Raw genomic sequence first — 19,334 nt, 5'->3', positions numbered from 1 at the left:
GTTTGAAACTATGATTAAACAGTCATTACATCAAAAAATATGGCAAAGTAATACAAGTGTTACCTGTATTTTAAATATAAACTAGGCGTGTCAGCAGGTAAAAATAGGTTGCGAACTACTCCGCTATGGTAAGGGATGGAAAACTGCAAAAGCAAACACTACACTCGTGAAAGTAGCATTAGTTTCCTCTCAAAGTCAGTTACGGTTATTGCGGTTCTGGTTTAATATTATATCAGAGACCAACATTTGTACAATATCCCAGATGGCTTCCTAAATGTAAAATGGTGAAGACAGATATGCTCAAGACAAGAAACTCATATTGCCTGGTATGCTGTACATGTGACTTGCTAAACGAGCCACTCATTGTTTTATTAACACAAACAATCATGAGATTAGGAATGATGACATTTGGTCACTTCGCTAAAACCAGTTCTATGCTAGGGTGAATGCATGTCTATTACATTTTACCTTCTTGTAGTCCTTGTCCGTCTCATCTTTAGAGCTCAAATTACTACTATGCCTCTGATGGGCGTAGGTACCAGCCCTGTGAGGCAGAAGACTGTTCAAGCTTTCAGTTACCCTGCAAATACAGTGCAATTCCTTCTTGTTATCTATGTCAACATCCTCAAGGTTATCCAGGAAGAACTGTATTAAACACACGTTTTAACAGTACTCAGGATGTCAAATTCGCGGATGTGTGCCTTACACAGTGTGGATACCCCATGGACCTAGGTTTTAATCAGCATCGTTTAACTCTGTTAGTGCCCCGGTGCCACCGGCACCAGAGTGCCATACGACTGTGGTGGCCCTTAACCCGGAAACTTCAGATCGTGTCCTGCGCTCCATGGGAACAAGGGATGCAATCTAAGCTAAAGAAAGAATTAAAAAAAAAAAAAAAAATGAACTTCTTGGGTAGGACGTATATATTACGTAATGGGGCCCCTGGTGTGTTAGACCCCATGACGTAGGGAGTATTTCTTGGGGCACCCAAAAGGGTTAAAAATAGGTCTGAAACTAGTTTCTAAAACAGAAGGCGCAAGGTGTTTGATTTTCTTGCAATTTAACATCAAATAAAAACAAATTGCAAAACAAAAACAAAAAAAATGATAAAGGATTAGCCGATCAGAAATATAAAGCCAATAATATATGTACCCCAAAGAAGATAATAGTATGCCACCACAGAGGACTACGCGTCATATAGGCTCACCTACATATAAAAGCCTAGGATCAAATGGGGTCGTCGGTCAACATCAGATGGGCAAATGGACAGTCTAGGTGGGGCCATGTGGTTCTGATCTTCTGTCAAATACAGTACTATATTTCTATCCCAATGTCAGATCACAAACAAATGAACCAATGTGAAAACTAAATTATTACCCGTATCTCGATGTTTCATTGTGATTTACTGGCTCAGAGTCTTCATTCTCCTCCCCCTAAAAAACACAAAACGTATGCATTTCAGACAAGGGTATAACCACCAGTGTGACGTGCTATGGGTCAAACACTACTTCGTAATTAGTCAAAATAGATTTTATTATACGCTCAGTGACTGTAGCCATTTGTCTAGAGGACACAGTGAATATGTCCAGTAAATGTTGTGAACATATATCCTATAATTTAAGTCTGCATTCAAAAAAGCAGATCACAACAAATTATTCCTATTTCCCAACCTGTGTGTTACTCATCAATTCAACGCTTTGTTCTTAATGAGATACACCCGTAAGGTGTCAACAATACAAACATGTATAATGTATGCAGCCTCCTTGGTTGCTCTCCTAATTAGTGACAAGCACCTTGTAAACCTGTTTATTTTGTACATATGCATTACCCTAACCACGTACATCTCTGAAAGAGTATTCATTTTCAATTTCAATTTCCTCAAACACAGTCAGGATTAGAGGGAAAAAAATGATCTCAGTGAAACGGTCATAACAGTTCCAAGCTTTAAAGGACAGTCTCTCACAGGTCCAAAGTGAACTAATGGCAAGGGCATGCTTAATAAATGCATTCAAATGTAGGTGATGCACTTTTTATTTTTTATAAAGCACACTTTTTTTAAAGATACATTTTCAATGTAATACTTCCATGGTGACCAAATGCTCTGGACCATATTTAACATCTTTTTGTAAACCCTCTAATCGGAAGACTTGGGTTGAGAAAGAATCTACAGATATATTACCAATCTCTGCTTTCTTTTGTAAAGTACTGTAATTGTATTACCGTCAGCAGCTGAACACTAAAAAGCTCACACTAAACTACGAATGCATGTTGTAGGATTCAGTGAAAATCATTTGCACGGGCAAAATAAGTTAAACCTGCTCTTGAAGGAAGCTAATTACATTTGCAACTCATACATTTGTTGGGCTCGCCATGTAGAACTATCAAATATTTAATATTGCATGGTAGAGGGACAATCATTCTTCAAAATACGAGCTTTTTGGGGGGGGGGGAGAGAGGGGAGAGGAGGGGGTGTAACCTTGTTTAAACTACATTAAGTGTGTGTTTATTTTTTAAAATTTTTTTAAATATCCCACACACACATCTTTTTCCTGTCTCTTCGGGTAATACCCAGCCTACAGCTCTGCATACTTTTTGGGTTGTCTGAAGTTTCTGCATTATCTTCGTATTTAGGGTTCAATTTTTCACATTCACACAAGCACAGGCAGAAAATACGCGTAATTTCATCTTCATTCTCCTATTGATATAATTCAAAAAGGTTTCCATCCATTGTTACTTGCCAGCCACGGTTGATTGTTCCATTCTTTTTATTTCTGTGTGTGCAGAGTCGATACATTTGTTTGTGAATATCACTTTGGTCTTGCTGAGATCCATATGTAACCACACTGACTTGCTTCGGCGAGTTCTCCAAATTGTTACTGTAGGTCTTCTGGCAAAAATAAAAATGTAATCTGCAAATTTTTGGGGACACGTATTTACCATTGATTTTGATTTTTTTTGTACTCAATTCAATGTCGAACAATTCTTAAAGTGTTGCTGTGCCGCACTCCTTTGCTGATCCTTATCTTGCTTGTATCTCGATGTAATCTAATGTTTGATGTGGCATTCTCAGAAATGTTCCCTATAGTATGTGTCAACACGGCCTTAATTCATTTAAAATCGCTGAAATGTAGACTGAATCAAAAGCCTTTTCGGAATCTACAAATCCGACATTTAGCGGTAGATCATATTCATTACTTTGGAAAATCACTTCTTGTACAACGTTAGTGTTTTCCATTGTATTGTGTCCACTACAAAATTCCGCTTGTTCTCTAGGCTTTTCGACTTGTTTCAGAACAATGATTTGCTTCTTCCCAAATCGCTGCTTCGTTGTCTTTAAGCTTTTGTTATCTACGATAGTCGTATTCCCCCCATCACAGTTACATTTTCTTACATCTTCAGTTATGTTTGCAGATCTTGCACAGCTCTGCATATTCAATTCTTGTTCTTTGGGTTTGCTTAATTTTTCTAGTTTCCTCAGTAATTGCTTGGTCTTATCTGTTATGTTCTTATCCTGTTTTTTTTCTTCGCGATTCCTCCAGTTGTTTCTGCGCTTGCAACTACAAACTTCATAAGTTTTCATAATTGTTTAAGTGTTCCCAATGCATTACGAGCAAGTTGAAGGAATTTTTCAGATTGAAGTACTCTGCTGTAATTCTTGAGGTTCTTGATGTTGATTATTTTTGTCTTTTTAGTTCTCTTTCCATCTTCACATTCAGATGTAATTTGCAATGGACCAAAAGCAGTGACCACTCGTGTCAAAACGGTTAAGAACTGTGCAGTCTTCAATTACATGTTTGTTAGCTAGGACACAAATCAATGTCATTCTTTATTTCACTGGGTGCACTCCGTGTCCATTTTCTATTTGGAATCTTCTTGAAGAATGAATTCATGAGGTAGAAGTTTTCACATCACGCAAATTCGACCAATCAGTCTCCACGTTATTTCTCGTTACCATAACCAGATGTACCAAATTATGCTTAGCCTTTCTGCTGGGGTCCAATCTTTGCATGGAAATTGTCATCTCAAGATTATGGGAGATTATGGGAAATTTAGTTTGTTGATTTTCGTTTAACCTCTGCAAATTCTTAGCACCCTTTGCCTTCATACCTTCTTCCTGAACGCCGTCAAAGCCCAGGGACAATCCAACCTCTAAAGAATGAGGGCAATTGCTTTTTGTGTGTGTTCCATATTTCAAGTTGAGATCTTCCTTGCCATGCAGACGCCATTTGCATGTTGGCCACTACCTTTCCCACTTTAGCGGTGTATATTGTTCAAGCTTTCACTGTATGGGCAAGTCTAGCAACAAGTGCTACTATACATCCTTTTACACCTGTTGCCCCCTTCGCTCCACGAGATGAGGCTTGGAGGGAAGACAGGCAGAGTTGCACAAGATGATCCGCAAGCGTATAACTGAAGATGTAAGAAAATGTTACTGTGATATGGTAAATAAGACTGTTGAAGATAACAAAAAGCTTAATGATGTACCAGAAGTGGCAGCAAAAAACAAATCTATGAAGGGGAAGGTCCCCCAAGGAAGATTCAAACTTAAAAAAAGCTGGGGAAGTAAAGAAAATCCGTGGAAAACTTTGGGGAAGAAAAAATTCTTTAAATGCTTAAACAAGCAGGATTTTACAGTGGATAAAACACAAGGGACCACATCCAAATTGTACAAGAAGTTAATTCCCAAAGTAATGAATAAGATCTAGCACTCATTTTAGGATTAATAGATAATGAAAAAGCATTTGATTCTGTCTACACCTCAGTGGATTTAAAGGCATTAAAAATACAAAATGTTTAAGAAGTTTACGTTGATATTATAAGGAACATGTACAAGAATGCCACATCAACCATTAGATTACATAAAGATACAAGCAAGATGAGGACTAGCAATGGAGTGGGACAGGGAGACACCATGCCCTTAAAGCTTTTCATAGCAACACTTGAAGAATTGATCAGGACGTTAAATTGGGGGAATAAAAAAATGTAATAAAAACCATCGGTAAATTCTTGAGTCACAGACGATTTGCAAATTATATTGTTATTTTTTTCCACCAGTCCAGAAGACCTCCAGCAACAAATTTGAGAACTTGCCAAAGAAAGTAAGAAGGTGGAACTCCATGAAAATCTTAGCAAGATTAAAATGAGGTTTAACAAATGTGTCGACTCTACAAAGTTCAAAATAAATGGAACAGAACTAGAATAAGTCAAGGACCTTTGCCAGCAGGTATCAAAAGATGGGACGCTTTCAAATTAAATCAGTAGAAGAATGGAGATGGGATGGTGTGCATTTGGAAGAAACAAGACAATCTTTATAAGGGAACCTTTCACTATGCCTCAAACGGAAAGGGTTTGACCAGTATATTCTGCCCGTGCTCACAGATTGATGTGAAACTTGGACCCTAAATGAGAAGAACATTCAGAAGTTTCATACAACGCAATGTATGCGGCGATGGGTATTAATCAAAGAGCCAGGAAAAAGAATGAATGGGTTTGAAACCAAAGAAAAAAGTCTGGGCTAGACATATTGCAAGAAGACAATGTCCATCATTGTACAGGGATGATACTCAACTGGATTACAAGGGGGTGAATGAAATCAGAACATTTGTTGGAGCAACGTTGAGAGGCTTGAAATCTCAGTACCTGGAAGACCATTGGGATAGATATAGCAGGACAGACAAGGGCTGAAGAGGATTATGATATAAGCATCATTTAACATCGCTTTTCTAAAACAAGAAAAACTAATTGTAAAGCTACAGGCACCCAACAGGAAAACCCTCTTGAACCCCGTTCAGTTTCAAAGGGAAGAAAGTTCTCTTTATATTTTAGATGTCTGTACACGCTGATTCTGAGAGAGTTCTCCATAGTATATCCATATCAACATGTGGTCAGGTGGACTTCTTACCTCATAAGAATTTGACCCCATGCCTGTTGACCGTCTGTCTTTCCTCCCTCTTCTTCGGTCTCGCACTGCCAAATGGTTTTGATTTTCAGCCTCACTTTCCTCTTTGCTCACTGCTTCAAGTTCTACTACAAGTGGCGAAAAAATGTGGTGGGCTTGAAAATCGAAATTTGTATGCTACCATTACAAAGGCTTCACCTAGAAATATATGTTGCAGATAAAGTTGGTGAATCTCTCGGGATTGTGAGCCGTTTTCTAACCAATTATTTCATAACAAAAAATAAAGTGTGAAATTTGGAAGTTAGATGTCAAAAGTACAATAATAAATATAGCAGAACATACAACAAACAGTGCTTTTGTTAGGATCTGGTGAGGAATTTATACATTGTGTTTCCAAAACCTGCAGTATTTAGTGCTGACCAATGAAGCATTTACAGAAAATAATGTCATCTATTGAAGAGACCACAAAACTGCTTTTATTATATCTGTCCAAAATAAAAATAGCTTGATACTTTCACAATGAAGTATACAATTACGGTGAAAGCCAATTCATACAATTACAAGTGCTTGTCCATAAGAAAAACGGAAAATGAATCTGTGGCTAGTAGAGGAAAGAAAAATAAACTACTAACACAAGTATTATGTGTTTCTTTGTCATCCAAGAACACACAGTACAATCACACAAGAAAAAACATCAGATGCAAAACCCAAATGGGTTTATAGGGCAAGGCAGCGAAGGTTAAAACATGCTATGTACCATAAAGAAAGGAGAGACTCAGAAAGATGTTCTTACTTTTCTTTTCCTGAGAATTCACAGTAATTACAGGTGCAGGGGACATGGAGGATTCAGTGCTTGGTAACTGGAATCTCCGGGTCAAATCCTATTTATAAGAGCATAATAAACCATGTGAAATGCTTAGAAGAACTATACAACCAGAAAAAAAAAAAAAAAAAAAAACTACTCGGAAACTAAAATAACTGCAAAATATAAAATAACCTAGAGATGGGCACTTAGCCTCGTGTTCTAGTTCTAAATAACTTTAGGCTCTACAAATCTTAAGGGTTAAGATTAAGGGATAAGTTTGGATGTCACACAACCCAGTTTTGCCCAGCTCTACCACTCAACTTGATTGTACACTCTGCTTTATTTTATTTCCTCACCCCACTAGATTTAAAATGAAATTGGATTCAAAGCCTCTCATCCGCTGGCTTCTGTTACTAGTAGACCACACACAAAACAGACTGCTTATGGGGGTTCCCATCAAACACGTAGTCACCGCTCACATAGCGCTGGAGAGCAGCCAATTACAAATACTTTGTTTCTTCATTTCAAAGACTTGACCAATGAACACTGAAGATTTCCATTGAAAAATGCATTTGTTAAAGAGGAATAAAATATTGAATACAGCGTCATCGAATGATGCCAGTTCTGCAATTTAGACAATACCCACCACATTTTCCGATGTTTGGTTCTTATCTCCTATGTCTCTGCCATCTTCCGCTTTATTTTTTGGCTCCGCAACTGGGGGAGTATCAACTGATCGCCCCAGTGTCTTCTCCGCCTCTTTCAAATCAGTAAGAGTGACACCCTAAAAAGAAACACACACCCTTTTAATGTTTCACTAGTGTGCCAGAAGAGATATGCATGCGCTAAGCGAATACTTGGGAGATCAATCAGCAGGATCTAATGTATTGAGCTTTTTTCACAGAAATGTAAGCACTTGCCAAAAATTATTGTAAATGAAACATTTAAGTGGCACAATTAGCGTCCTGGCTTTACCTGTGTGGATCTTCTAGACTGCCTCATGAGCCGGGAGCGTGCTTTTCGCTGAGACTCCGATTCTTCATCACGGACTGGTGTCTGATATGACCTGTTATGAACAGCAGCGGAGTGTCACCTTCCAGTCATGCCTCATGTGTTTATTTGTGAATTATGTATGGATTATATTAACTAATCATCCTGCATATACTGTATGTATTTTTTAAAAAACGTTTTCAAAATAGAAGTTAACCACACTTTTTTTTAAATGCATACTCAAAAGTATTCATATTTTAGGTTTATGCACTGTAAATATTACACTATTACGACATAATTAATGTTTGTGGTGTACCAGCTGCTACAGATATACTCTTAATAAAACAGTATTACAAAACATAAAACAGATACTATTAAACTAATACAATCAAAAATGTTCTGGACTAACATCAAAGTTTACTTCACAAATAGTCACCAAAATGTTAATCTTTGGGCCTCAACATAATATAAATTAAGGTACAATTTAGTCAAACAAGGCTGGGGTGTTTTTGTTTTTTAAGAACACTATTATAATTTAAAGTTTAAAATAAGGAAAAGTCACACTTTCAGATGTTATACACACTGTTAAAAGTGTTTTTTAAATAATATTTTCAAATGAATTATTATAGGATGGAAGCAAACTTTCAGGATGCAATAAGAGAAGATCAGGCAGTAAAAGTTGTCTACCGCATGACCAACATAATTCCTCTATTTTACAAAATTACTGCCAAGCATAGGAAATTATTACCATGGACTATGGTCTTATCAAAATATTCTTTTTGCACAACATGTGTAGCAAGTTCAGTTGAGGTCAAGATTCAAGATTAGAAAATTAGTTGAGTGACATGGCACAGAAATAGGTTTTTGCTTGTGGAAACGCAAATTACTAACAAATCTACTAACACGGCAGCAATCTTGCACGAGTTGGGGGGTGGGGGGGGGAACCACACACACAAGCAGTTTATTTTGTTAGTCTACGCGGGTATGAGGTAAGGTACCTCTTGCAAGTGACCTTTAAGCAGCACAGAAACCAGGAGGCAAGGATTGAGAGGAATTAGGACATGCAGGTTGGAAGTGCCTTACCTTCGCCTGTCTCCGAGATCAGTGTTGGCGCTTGTGCTGGAAGACGAGGTGGAGGAAGTGGCGTTCATGCTGGAGGTGGTGTTTGTGTGCAATTGTGTGGTGGGAACCATGTCAATTCTCATCTGTAGTCCACCTTCTAGGTCTCTAACAGAATGACCGAAGTAAAGATTTTTTTTTTTTTTTTTTTTTTTTTTAAAGGGGAATTGGCGCGGAAGGAAGGAAAGCTCTTATTTGAGACTGTACAATCCATTGTTCATAACTTATTTTAGTCAACTCTTAATGTTGGAAGTTAGCACAGCTCGAAAAAAATGATATGCTTTCTGTTGTGAGTTTATGGACAAGGTCTACAAAAAAAAACACAAAAGTAAAAGACCAGCAAGAGTTGGGAGCTCTGCTGATGTAATAGGTGTGGACATGGAATGATGCATGGTTACAGTGGTTGTGATGGATGGATTTTAGTGACCCTTAATACTCACTCTCTCCTGGCTTCTCGCAGTGTGTCTGTCTCTGGGAGGGTGAAAATTCTTCTGGTGGGGGTTGGTAGAACACGGGCCAAACGGGGCTCTTTACCCTAAATGGAAGAAAGAAGACCAGGTTAACGTGATTGTCACAGGTTCTGTCATTTTTCTGGTTGGAGAGAGAGAGAGAGAGAGAGAGACAGAGAGAGAGACAGAGAGAGAGACAGAGAGAGAGACAGAGAGAGAGACAGAGAGAGAGACAGAGAGAGAGACAGAGAGAGAGACAGAGAGAGAGACAGAGAGAGAGACAGAGAGAGAGACAGAGAGAGAGACAGAGAGAGAGACAGAGAGAGAGACAGAGAGAGAGACAGAGAGACAGAGACAGAGAGACAGAGACAGAGAGAGAGAGAGAGAGAGACAAAAAAACGTATCTTTGACAAATGTACAGCATTTATTTTCCTCTTGTGGATAACCATATGTCCAAACTCAAAGTTTTAAGATACAATTGAAAATAATATTTTACATTTAGCTTGCATAGTCTAATACAAAAAAAATAAATAATAATAATAAAAAAAAAAATACAATGAAACGTCTACGTTCAGTGAAGAGCAAGTAAAGCCAACCAACACTGGCGCTATTCATCACGTATGCCCTACCAGACCACCTGATGATATCCCTTCCTTATGACTGGCTAACTTGGATACAGGTCGGCTCTCTGCAATGACACTGCTGCTTATCCCTGATTCACTTAGATTCCTGTTCCATTTCTGCAGAATTTCCCAAAATGTTTGCGATGTTAAAACAGATAGGCTTTCAGTCTCGATTTCACAATAGCTCTGTGCCAAAAAAGTGCCCCTCAAACTGAACAGAGTACCAAAACAATAATTTAGCATTTTGGGGGGAAAAGAGGAAATGGCTACGGAATAATTAATAAGGAAACAGACATGCCAAGTAAAACAGGCAAAATTACAGAAACCAATTCCTCAGTTTAAGAAAGGTTAAAAATAGGAGTTGGCCAAAATTTCAAGGTTTTTTTTTTGCACTCATACAAAGACTACATCGAGTTACCCTAAAAATGTCTCGCATGTGAAGATCATGATTCTCAAAGACACTAGTGCATTTCTGGCTATTGTTCAGTTTATTAATGCATTTAAAATATACATGATGAATACTCAAAAATTCCAGAACATTAAGACTCCAAATGATCATAACCTCACAACTCAACCCAAAACATAAGATATTCTGTAAAGTCTATGACAGTTCTATTTAGAACCCTAAAGAGATCCTTAAATGTGACCAGTGTCAATCATCCCTGTAACGTCATTGTTTCTTTGCTATGTTAAATTTTCAGGGCATGAAATAACTGCTAGCCTGTTAGAAAAGTTGTTTCAGACCAGGTTACAGTTTCACCTCCCTCCAACTTATTGATCTAATATGGAAATGTGTAATCATTTATTTTCAGGTATTTCATCTACCTAGAAAGGCATAGCAGTTTAGCCTGCAAGTTACTGTAATTGGCGTGGCAAAGGCAGAGGACAAGCTGCTATTTCGCGCTATGAGATTTAAAAACAGTCATCCATGTACTCAATACTCTTAATTTTCTCCATATGCCACTAAACAGAACCAAATTAACTGCTCACCCTTTCCTCGGTATCCAAACGGGGACTGGAGGCAGAGCGCTTGATTCCAGTCTCTCTCTTGCTACTGTCCTCTAGTTTGGCATCTTGTAGAACACCGAAGCTGCCCGTTTTCCGTAAGCCTGCCCTCAAGGTGGATAGTGACATTTCACTTGTGTCTGTGACGCTGCTCGGTGCCCCAGTGAACTATGGACACGGAAGTAAAGAAGGGCATATATATGGGGATTTGCTCTGGACATCATGCTAATTTTTCTTGTTGAAAGAATTCTCACTGCACAATTTTGAGAAATGCAGAGTAGGTGGTATACCAATGTTGTTTATCTTACAATGTTAAAACATAACGGGTCACTGTAAAGGTTTACTACATACCCAGTCTAAGGTTAATTAACCATGTTTTAGAGGCATTCAAATTAGCCATTTCCTCTCTAGGTATGAAGAGATCAATATATAAAGCCCTAATGTCTAATACAATTATTTCAATGCACAGAAAAAGAAAAAATCACTTCAACCATTGTGTCATCTGGTTTTCTGTTGATTTACAAATCTATTTATGAATGTGATTTTCTAGGTACAGTATCTGATATTTTAGAGTCACACAAACAAGTTCGTCATCACTGTTTGAAAAGACTGGAAAGCTAATACACAGTACAGTAATTTTTACTTTTATGAAGCAGTGTTTTCCCATCAAGTATAAAATAAAAAAGTGGGGGAAAAAATGCCAAAGCGGATATAATAGCATTTGAATTTTCAGATTTCAAAAACAAAAAAGGGCCTTCGGTGCTGCATGACATGCAATATATAGCTTTGACTTGCACCTCACAGACTGAAGAAAAAAAAAAACGTGGGAGCTGGAAATAAATGACTAAATGTTCAAACTAAAAAAAAAAAAAAAAAAAAAAAACGCTGGCAGATAAGATTATCTGTGCCATAATTACAGTAGGTAACAGTGTTGCTCCAGAGAGAGTAACACAAAACGCTAAAGTAAAACGTGAGTAGTTTAGGATCTTGGAAAGATTTCGGTTTCCCCACATTTAAACTTGCATCATGCCAGCACTTCCAATTGTAATGAGGAAAAGTTCACTACATGAGATTTAATTCCGAGAAGCGAGAGGAACTGCAGCGACTGCCATCAGATCTCACAGCTGCAACAGAGGATCAAAGGAACCATTAATTCAGAAGAGCTCTAATGATATAATCCGCAAATCTCAATGACAGGCTCAATTCATATTCAAATATGAATTACTGTTGACAACGTGATGTACACAATATTCACACAAATGATCTAGAAGCCAATTTCAGAGGGATAACTGGAAAAACTGCAGGAGCAAAAGATGCGGTAAGTTAAGAAGTACAATACACAAGGTCCATAGTCCAACATACATCAACTACTCTCTATCAACACAAAAAGTACTGGAGGGAGATGAGACAGTCGTTGGAAATGGAGTCATCATTTGCTTTTCTTGGAAAGCAGGACGCTAGAAGTTAAAGAGACTATGAGGATATGGTACACTATTACACATCATGACAACCTGCATCAACTGTCTGCAAACTTCATGTAATACAGAGCTGGGAAGCTATATGCAACTGTTACAGGCCAAATTGCTGTTGAAATTAAAATTCGGAGATAACAGCGTAAGGAAATATACTTGAGTGTTCAATTATTCGAGACAAATTATTTCATTTGTGATTGCTCTATATTCAAGCCACAACCATTTCCAAACTCCCAAATACTTTAAGGCGTGTAATTTAAAGTTGTACAGTAATGCAGCCAGTGATTAGGTATGCTTTAGCAATCAAGTATGCCTTGCTCAGAATAACGCAACACATGCTTTAGATTGACACATCACAACAGTAGTGGGTCCACATTCAATTGCTTAAAATGTCAACATATAAAATACAGGAGTTACTGATGTTACAGTCATATTCAGTGGCAGAGGAAACCATCCAGCACTGAAGGAGTTAATAATCAGGTGGCAAAATAACAAAGCTCACCAGCTGATCATAACTAGGAAAAACAGTGGCATTTTATAGCTTTGTAAAGGAATGTAGAGTCGAAGGAAAGGAGAGAAGAAAATGATTCAAAAACACAAAACAAAATGAACACGCACAGGCACACACTACAAACAAGACAAATGATGCTCACCGCAGCCTTTTGGCCTCTTTGGGGCACCAGAATGATGCCGGTTTTGCGCAAGCTCTGACGCCACATGGAGGGACCTACTGGTCCAGCGAGGGGCAAGATGGGAGTGACAAAGGTGAAAAGGGGCTGGCGAGATGGAAGGAGACATACAAGCAGACACACAAACAGTCATACAAAAAGGGAGCAAAGGGGATGACGGAGGAGATGAGGAGGAAAAATGATTAAAAAGAGAAAGGAGAGAGAGAAGGAAATCAGATAGAAACAAAAAGCATAATCAAAAAAGGAGACCAGTCAGTCACCTCAGATGGAAAGGACAGGGTGGAAGGAGAAGGAATAATGAACAGTGGTTAGAAACACAAAAGAGAAAGACAAAGACAGAAAAGAAATAGGTCCAGATCTAGCAGTAACACTTGGTGCAAAGTCGGATACAACAGAGAACAATAAAGGGGGGTGGGGGGGAAGGACTAGCTCGGTGCGCACTTCTGAGCCGTTTTCCTTCCTAACTGCTCTGATCATTGCATTTAATTTTATGAACACAATTCAGCTGTCAACAGGGCTCAGCTTCTGTTAGGGAGCATATCGAGCTGGCGGTTTCATCCTCTAATTTATGATATTCTTTACTCTACAGTAATTGGTGTTAATATTGTGATCATTTTCATAACAATTTACATCATACCTCTAAAGTTACAAGAGACTCAGAAATCAACAGCCTCGTTAAAAGGGGGCAAGGAGACTTAAATGGGCAGTCACACTAGATATTCTAGACATGACCACCACAAACTGAAAACTCATCTCGAAACGAGGGATTTAAGATCCATACGCTCCATTGACTGGAACCCATAAGCCAAAAAAGCAACACTAGCTCAGTCATCACAATGAGTCGAGTAAGCAGATTTTTTTTTTTATTCGCGGTGGTTATTTTGGCAGCAAAGTTATGAATTAGGGAAACATTAACAAACTGGAGCCATAACAGGTAAAACCCGAGATCATATCTTTGCATCTTAGGCTAAGTCCCCGTTGGCGAGAGCGCTCCAAGCATGAGCGCCGGGTGCCGGCTTGTACGCGCACCGGGGAGGGGGCATTGCGAGTAGTTCAGCGCGGGTAAGTATCATTTTTTTGTTATGCCAAGCGCCGATCGCGGCTGAGCGTGTGCACGCGCACGAGTGCCGCGTGAGCGGGGACTTACATATATCTATATATGCAAGTCTCCTCCGCAAGCGCCTCCAGCTTAGCGCTAGCGAGGACTTAGCCTTAGGCTGTCGACGATCACCACGTGAGCGGTTCAGCCAATGAGGGCGAACCGCTCACGGCCACGCGCCCACGTCCCGGTTGCTCTCTCTCGTCACCTGCACCATACGCAGGAATCGCTATTACAACGGCGACAGCTGACGTCACGTCGCCTGCACTATAAGCGTACCCTTAGGCAGTGTCAGATTTCCCATTAGGCTCGGGCCAAGGGCGGCAAAATATGCCGCCTCCATACGTGTCGGCCGTCACCTTTCTGCCGCCCTCCTGCTTGTTTGGCATCCCAGCGTCAAATGACGCAGCGGACGTCACAAACGTGGCATCACGCAGCGTCCCATTGCCATGGCAACGCGCCATCAAGTTTGTGACATCCACTGCATCATTGGACGCTGGGGTGCCAAAGAAGCAGGAGGGCGACAGCAAGCAGGCGGCCACAAAGGCAAGTGCCTAGGGCGGCGGACTCGTCATGACTTGCATATCCCCTTCAGAGAGTAAATCCTCTTTGCATACACCTTTTGTGTGATGGATATAACTAGATTTCCCGTGTTTAATACCAACACGGAAAATGCCATGACACGGGGATTGTTCAGCCAGCATGTCGTTACAGGATTATAATTCATTCAGATTGATCACACCACGTAGGACTTTCCTGGTCAAAAATATATACTAAATATATATACATATATACAGTCACTAATAGTACCACAAACATTAGATGTAAACCATTTAAAAATAAAAGCATACAGAAGGCTTAAAATAACATGGGAACCTTAATAGTAAAGAACCCATTAAAGTGTCATTCCACATTTTCTAAAGTACAAAGCAGATGCGGTCTTACCTTCTGACTGGAAGAGGGATTCACAGTGCTGTTTTGTGAGTCACATAACAGTCCATTCTCATTCACTTGTACATTCTTAAGCTCTGAGAAATACAAAATAGAAGTTATGTTGCTGCCTAATACGATGTCAACATTTGCACAAGGTATAGCAAAACACTCAGATGTATATCTTTGGCTTTCATTCCCTCTCCCCTGTATATGAGCATTATGTATTTTAATTTAAGTGTTCGCTCCGACCACATCTGCGACACGTCACTTCCGGTGCGGCTTGTGATCGATAGCTAGCAGGACCAATCCTCACACTTCCTGGGCGGGTCCACTCTACGCGTTTCGCCAATAGGACAGCAGGCTTCGTCAGGAGTCCTGTACACCGGAAGTGACGTATCGCATCGGAGAGAGTGCCGGAGGTGATCCCTGTACACTGCAGTGGAAAGGAAAGCTAAGAGAGCCCACGATAAAGACACCACGAAGTGACGGCCGTGCGGTGAGCTGCGGCCGAATCCCTATCACTCCTGATTCACTTGTTAAGTGATAAATGTTGATTTTAATTTTTAACATTGTAAGTGCGCATTTTTAGCATTACTATAAAGTTTTCCCTTTTTATCATTGATCTGCACCATGGAGATTTCTTTCTATTTTTCCATGTTCTTATTCATCTGATTTCTGACTGTGAGGGGTATCCTGTCTGCATTTAGAAGACTCCACAGATTCCACATATCCTGTATTTTGCCCATACCCTGCTACCATCTAGTGAGTAGGCTGTACACAAGAGCCAAGTTTTCCACATGTTGCCATACTGAACTTAATTGTCTGCACTTAGTTTGTGTTTTCTCTGTTGTTTTTCCTCCATGCTCCCCCTGGGTTGTGAGAATATGTGTTTGGGTAATGCCTCCAGGTTTGTTTACATAACCCCCCCCCCGCCCCCCTCCTCCCATAACCGTGATCCATTAGTTTCGGGGATATGAAAGTTTCAATCATATTCCATTCTGTCTCACTTCTTTAGGGATGTATAAACGGTTTACATCAATCAGCCCATAACATCCTCAGAATTCTATTTCATGTATGTTTGTGTATGACTTTTTCAGCACCATCCATGTACATGGCGCTTTACAGCAGTAATACATGTGATATAATAGGAATAGCCACTTCTTGTGTAAAAGTAGATACTACAAATGATTGTGTGTTTTGGGGTGCTTCTTTCCTGGAAGTGATGGATTTAAACAGACCATAGTTGAACAGGAGGTGTAAATATAAAACATAATTTAAAAAAAGCTACCAATAGCTATGATTTTAAATCATGTAACTTGTGTTCCACTAGTGTCACCATGAGGTCACCAGTACTGACTGGCTTCTATGCAAGCACCAAAAATATTTTTTATAACATAGGAACCCAAAGTTATAGATATACATCTCTTAAAACCTCAACAGCACCAGAGGAAGTCTGGTATGATTCAGTAGACCCCAGCAGTTCAGTAAAATCTAAATGTAAAGCATGAAAAATTAGGGGTACTGGAGCAATTCCAAGACAGCAAATTTATTTTTATAGTATTTTTTTTAAATATAGAATTGAAGCAGGGGGTCTCCTGAGCTGAACGTTGTTAATTTCAGTTCCGGGGACTCCCTACTTTTGGAAATAATTACCTCTAGGTGCCGGTAGCTGCTCTAGCTCAGCAAGAGCCAATAGGAAGTTGCAGCGAGGACGTCACAGCTTCCTATTGGCTCGCAGGCTGGGAAATATCTGAAGAGCGGACATATTGTGAACTGCGGTAGCCAAGGAGAGCAGTTACCGGCACTTAGTTCGCAGGTAAGTATCTCTGAAAACAGAGGTTCCCCAAAACTCAAATTAAAATCGGGGTTCAGCTCTGAAGACCCCTGCTTAAAAAAAAAATATATAATATAAGTATATCATTTTATTCGCAAAAAAATCCACAGCCTTGGATTGCCCCTATAAATGTGAAAGTGCACAATCATTTTTATTTTTAAGGTGTTTTAGTTCTAGCCAGAAGATGGCAGCACTGGACCATTAAAATGAGTATAGGTTTATGGAGCTGTAAAACACAATGAGGTTCATTTAAAGGTCAATGCAATGGCACAGTGCTAAACACATTTCAAATGCAAAAATGAGGACATTGATTCAGCATGTTATCAAGAAACACAGAAAGCTGCCAAGCCCTGCAACCATAACATTACTTGCTCTGTCATTCCTATACCTGCTCCAGGTCATGTGATGAAGATCCAGGCTCATATTTCACTATTATACTACATATTAATAAGTTATGGTGAAAAATCCTCCACCGTACAGTGTACAACAGGGGTGCGCGAGATTTTTCTGGGGGGGGGGGGGGGAGGGGCGATGCCCCACGCTCTTCCCCAAGGCATTTAAATTAAATGCCAGGGGATAGTGTGGGTCCCTCCAACTTCACTTCAGAGGCTTGGTGTTGGCGCGTTGCCATAGCAACGGCGCGTCAAATGCCGCCCGTTGCCATGGCGACGAGGCATAATTTGGTCACGTGACCCCGGCAAGAGAGGTAAAGGGGGCGTGAGCATGGATGGCAGCAGGTAGGGGGGGCGCAGCTGAAATAGTTAGCGCACTCCTGGTGTACAATACCACTTGTGACCACATTCACATGTCTCAGAGAGGTCTGTAACCCTGCTTTTCACCATTATCTCCTAGCAAACAAGGCTTCCACTGCAGCTAGGAATTCTGGGTAAATTACATGCAAATGAGAAGTGTCACCTTTTGCTTCAAATCCATTTTAACATGGACCAAACAGACTAGCAGATGCGAATACAAAGCCATGATTGGATCACAATCACAGGTGATCTGAAGTAAATTGGCGGAATCGCTCTCCATATTTGACAATGAAAATGACAGATGCACAATGAACTAGTTACACATAGGTTAAAAAAGGAACACATCATGACATTTTGTAGCAAGTGAATTTGTGCCCATCATTACTCCTTCAATGTCAGATCCAGACAGAAATTGGATGTAATTCATGAGTAGACAGTTATAGGTTTGCTATGACACACGTTTACATGTTAATAATTTTATGTATATTGCATGAGCACAAGACCGAAGGCACACAAACTGTAAATTTGTTTCAGGGCAACATTTTATATAAATGAAACAAGGTTATTTAATTGGGGGGGGGAGGGGGTGGGGGGAATGGCAATTCAATATAGGACTTGGTAGATTTAACATTACAGCTCTGTAGTAATTCAAAAATGGACAACACAAAATGATCTAATATACACATTTTAATCTCTTTCGCATTATAGTAATTAACACATCAGTAACTAAAGGAATATTTCCATTGACCTTACCATTCGTCTTCTCAGTCTCTTCTTCTGAACTGGAAGTGCTCTCCTCATCACCAACAGTGATGGTTCCTAAAGTTTTCCTCTCCTTTGACTGGTCTTGCACCGATATCTTCTCTTTGCTGCTCATTCGACACACTGAACTCCTGAAAAGGCAGATTGACCAAAGTCTTGTTTATAGGATCTGTTTTTAGCATCAAATTCAAATGACCACCTTAATGGCAGCACGCTATTTTTTTTTTTTTTTTTATTAGTGATCAACTATAAACTAATGATAAGGACCAATAGGGACAAAAGAACATTATAATAAAGGCGTTTCAGCATTTATGACAGCGCGACGGCAGCAACAGAAATCATGTCCTAACTCAAACATGCAAGTTACACGTCTACTCAAAACAAAGACCCACAAAACTCAGTAAACGTTCAACCTGCAGAATGATCAGCAAGAAATGAAAGAACTGCATCAATAAGGCTGGGGCCATAGAGGGGTGAGGAGTTCGGAGCCGCGCTGACGCTGAGGCTCCCCTGCTGAAATCTGCGCGATTTCATGCCCATGCAGGCGCAAGCGGGCGCGATCGGAGGCGGGGGAGACTGAGGGAGGCGGGGCAGTGACGTCACTGGGCCAATCGCCCGCGACGCACCGACGTCAACGTCACGGCGCTGTGACGTTGATGCTGCTCCGCGCTGATTGGATGTTTTCAGCCGACAGCGCGCTGAAAAACAGCTTGGCTGTCGGCTGAAAAATCCAGCGCCTCCGCACGCTCGCGTGAGCCCCCTCTCAAGGCATCCTCATTGAGGATGCAGGGGCTCAGGGCGGAGCGTCCGCACGGCTCAGCTCGGCCTGTCCTTCTATGACTCGGCCTAAAGAAGCAGAGACTAATTTTTTCCATCAATGTTTATACTCTAGACAATCATTTA

General features: G+C 40.1%; 1 protein-coding gene across 5 annotated transcripts in view; it reads right to left on the bottom strand.

Moving 5' to 3' along the window:
* The window catches only part of PPP1R12C (protein phosphatase 1 regulatory subunit 12C), a 69,460-nt gene that overhangs the window by 9,401 nt on the left and 40,725 nt on the right, over positions 1 to 19,334 (bottom strand). Inside the window, exons 8-19 of one of the 5 annotated variants that reach the window (XM_075605471.1) lie at positions 18,423 to 18,562; positions 15,096 to 15,178; positions 13,016 to 13,138; positions 10,876 to 11,058; positions 9,254 to 9,348; positions 8,778 to 8,921; positions 7,680 to 7,770; positions 7,351 to 7,488; positions 6,693 to 6,780; positions 5,903 to 6,027; positions 1,378 to 1,433; positions 469 to 580 (exon numbers count right to left, since the gene is read on the bottom strand). In XM_075605471.1, coding sequence (XP_075461586.1) covers positions 469 to 580; positions 1,378 to 1,433; positions 5,903 to 6,027; positions 6,693 to 6,780; positions 7,351 to 7,488; positions 7,680 to 7,770; positions 8,778 to 8,921; positions 9,254 to 9,348; positions 10,876 to 11,058; positions 13,016 to 13,138; positions 15,096 to 15,178; positions 18,423 to 18,562 — 1,378 coding nt within the window. The remainder of the gene's footprint in view (positions 1 to 468; positions 581 to 1,377; positions 1,434 to 5,902; positions 6,028 to 6,692; positions 6,781 to 7,350; positions 7,489 to 7,679; positions 7,771 to 8,777; positions 8,922 to 9,253; positions 9,349 to 10,875; positions 11,059 to 13,015; positions 13,139 to 15,095; positions 15,179 to 18,422; positions 18,563 to 19,334) is intronic. The other 4 variants (XM_075605473.1, XM_075605472.1, XM_075605474.1 and 1 more) reach the window with 4 other exon arrangements.

The sequence above is a fragment of the Ascaphus truei genome, chromosome 6, assembly GCF_040206685.1.
Source record: "Ascaphus truei isolate aAscTru1 chromosome 6, aAscTru1.hap1, whole genome shotgun sequence".
Taxonomy (NCBI): Eukaryota; Metazoa; Chordata; class Amphibia; order Anura; family Ascaphidae; genus Ascaphus; species Ascaphus truei.
The sequence above is the reverse complement of the archived record's forward strand: the minus strand, read 5'-3'. Positions and strand labels throughout refer to the sequence as shown.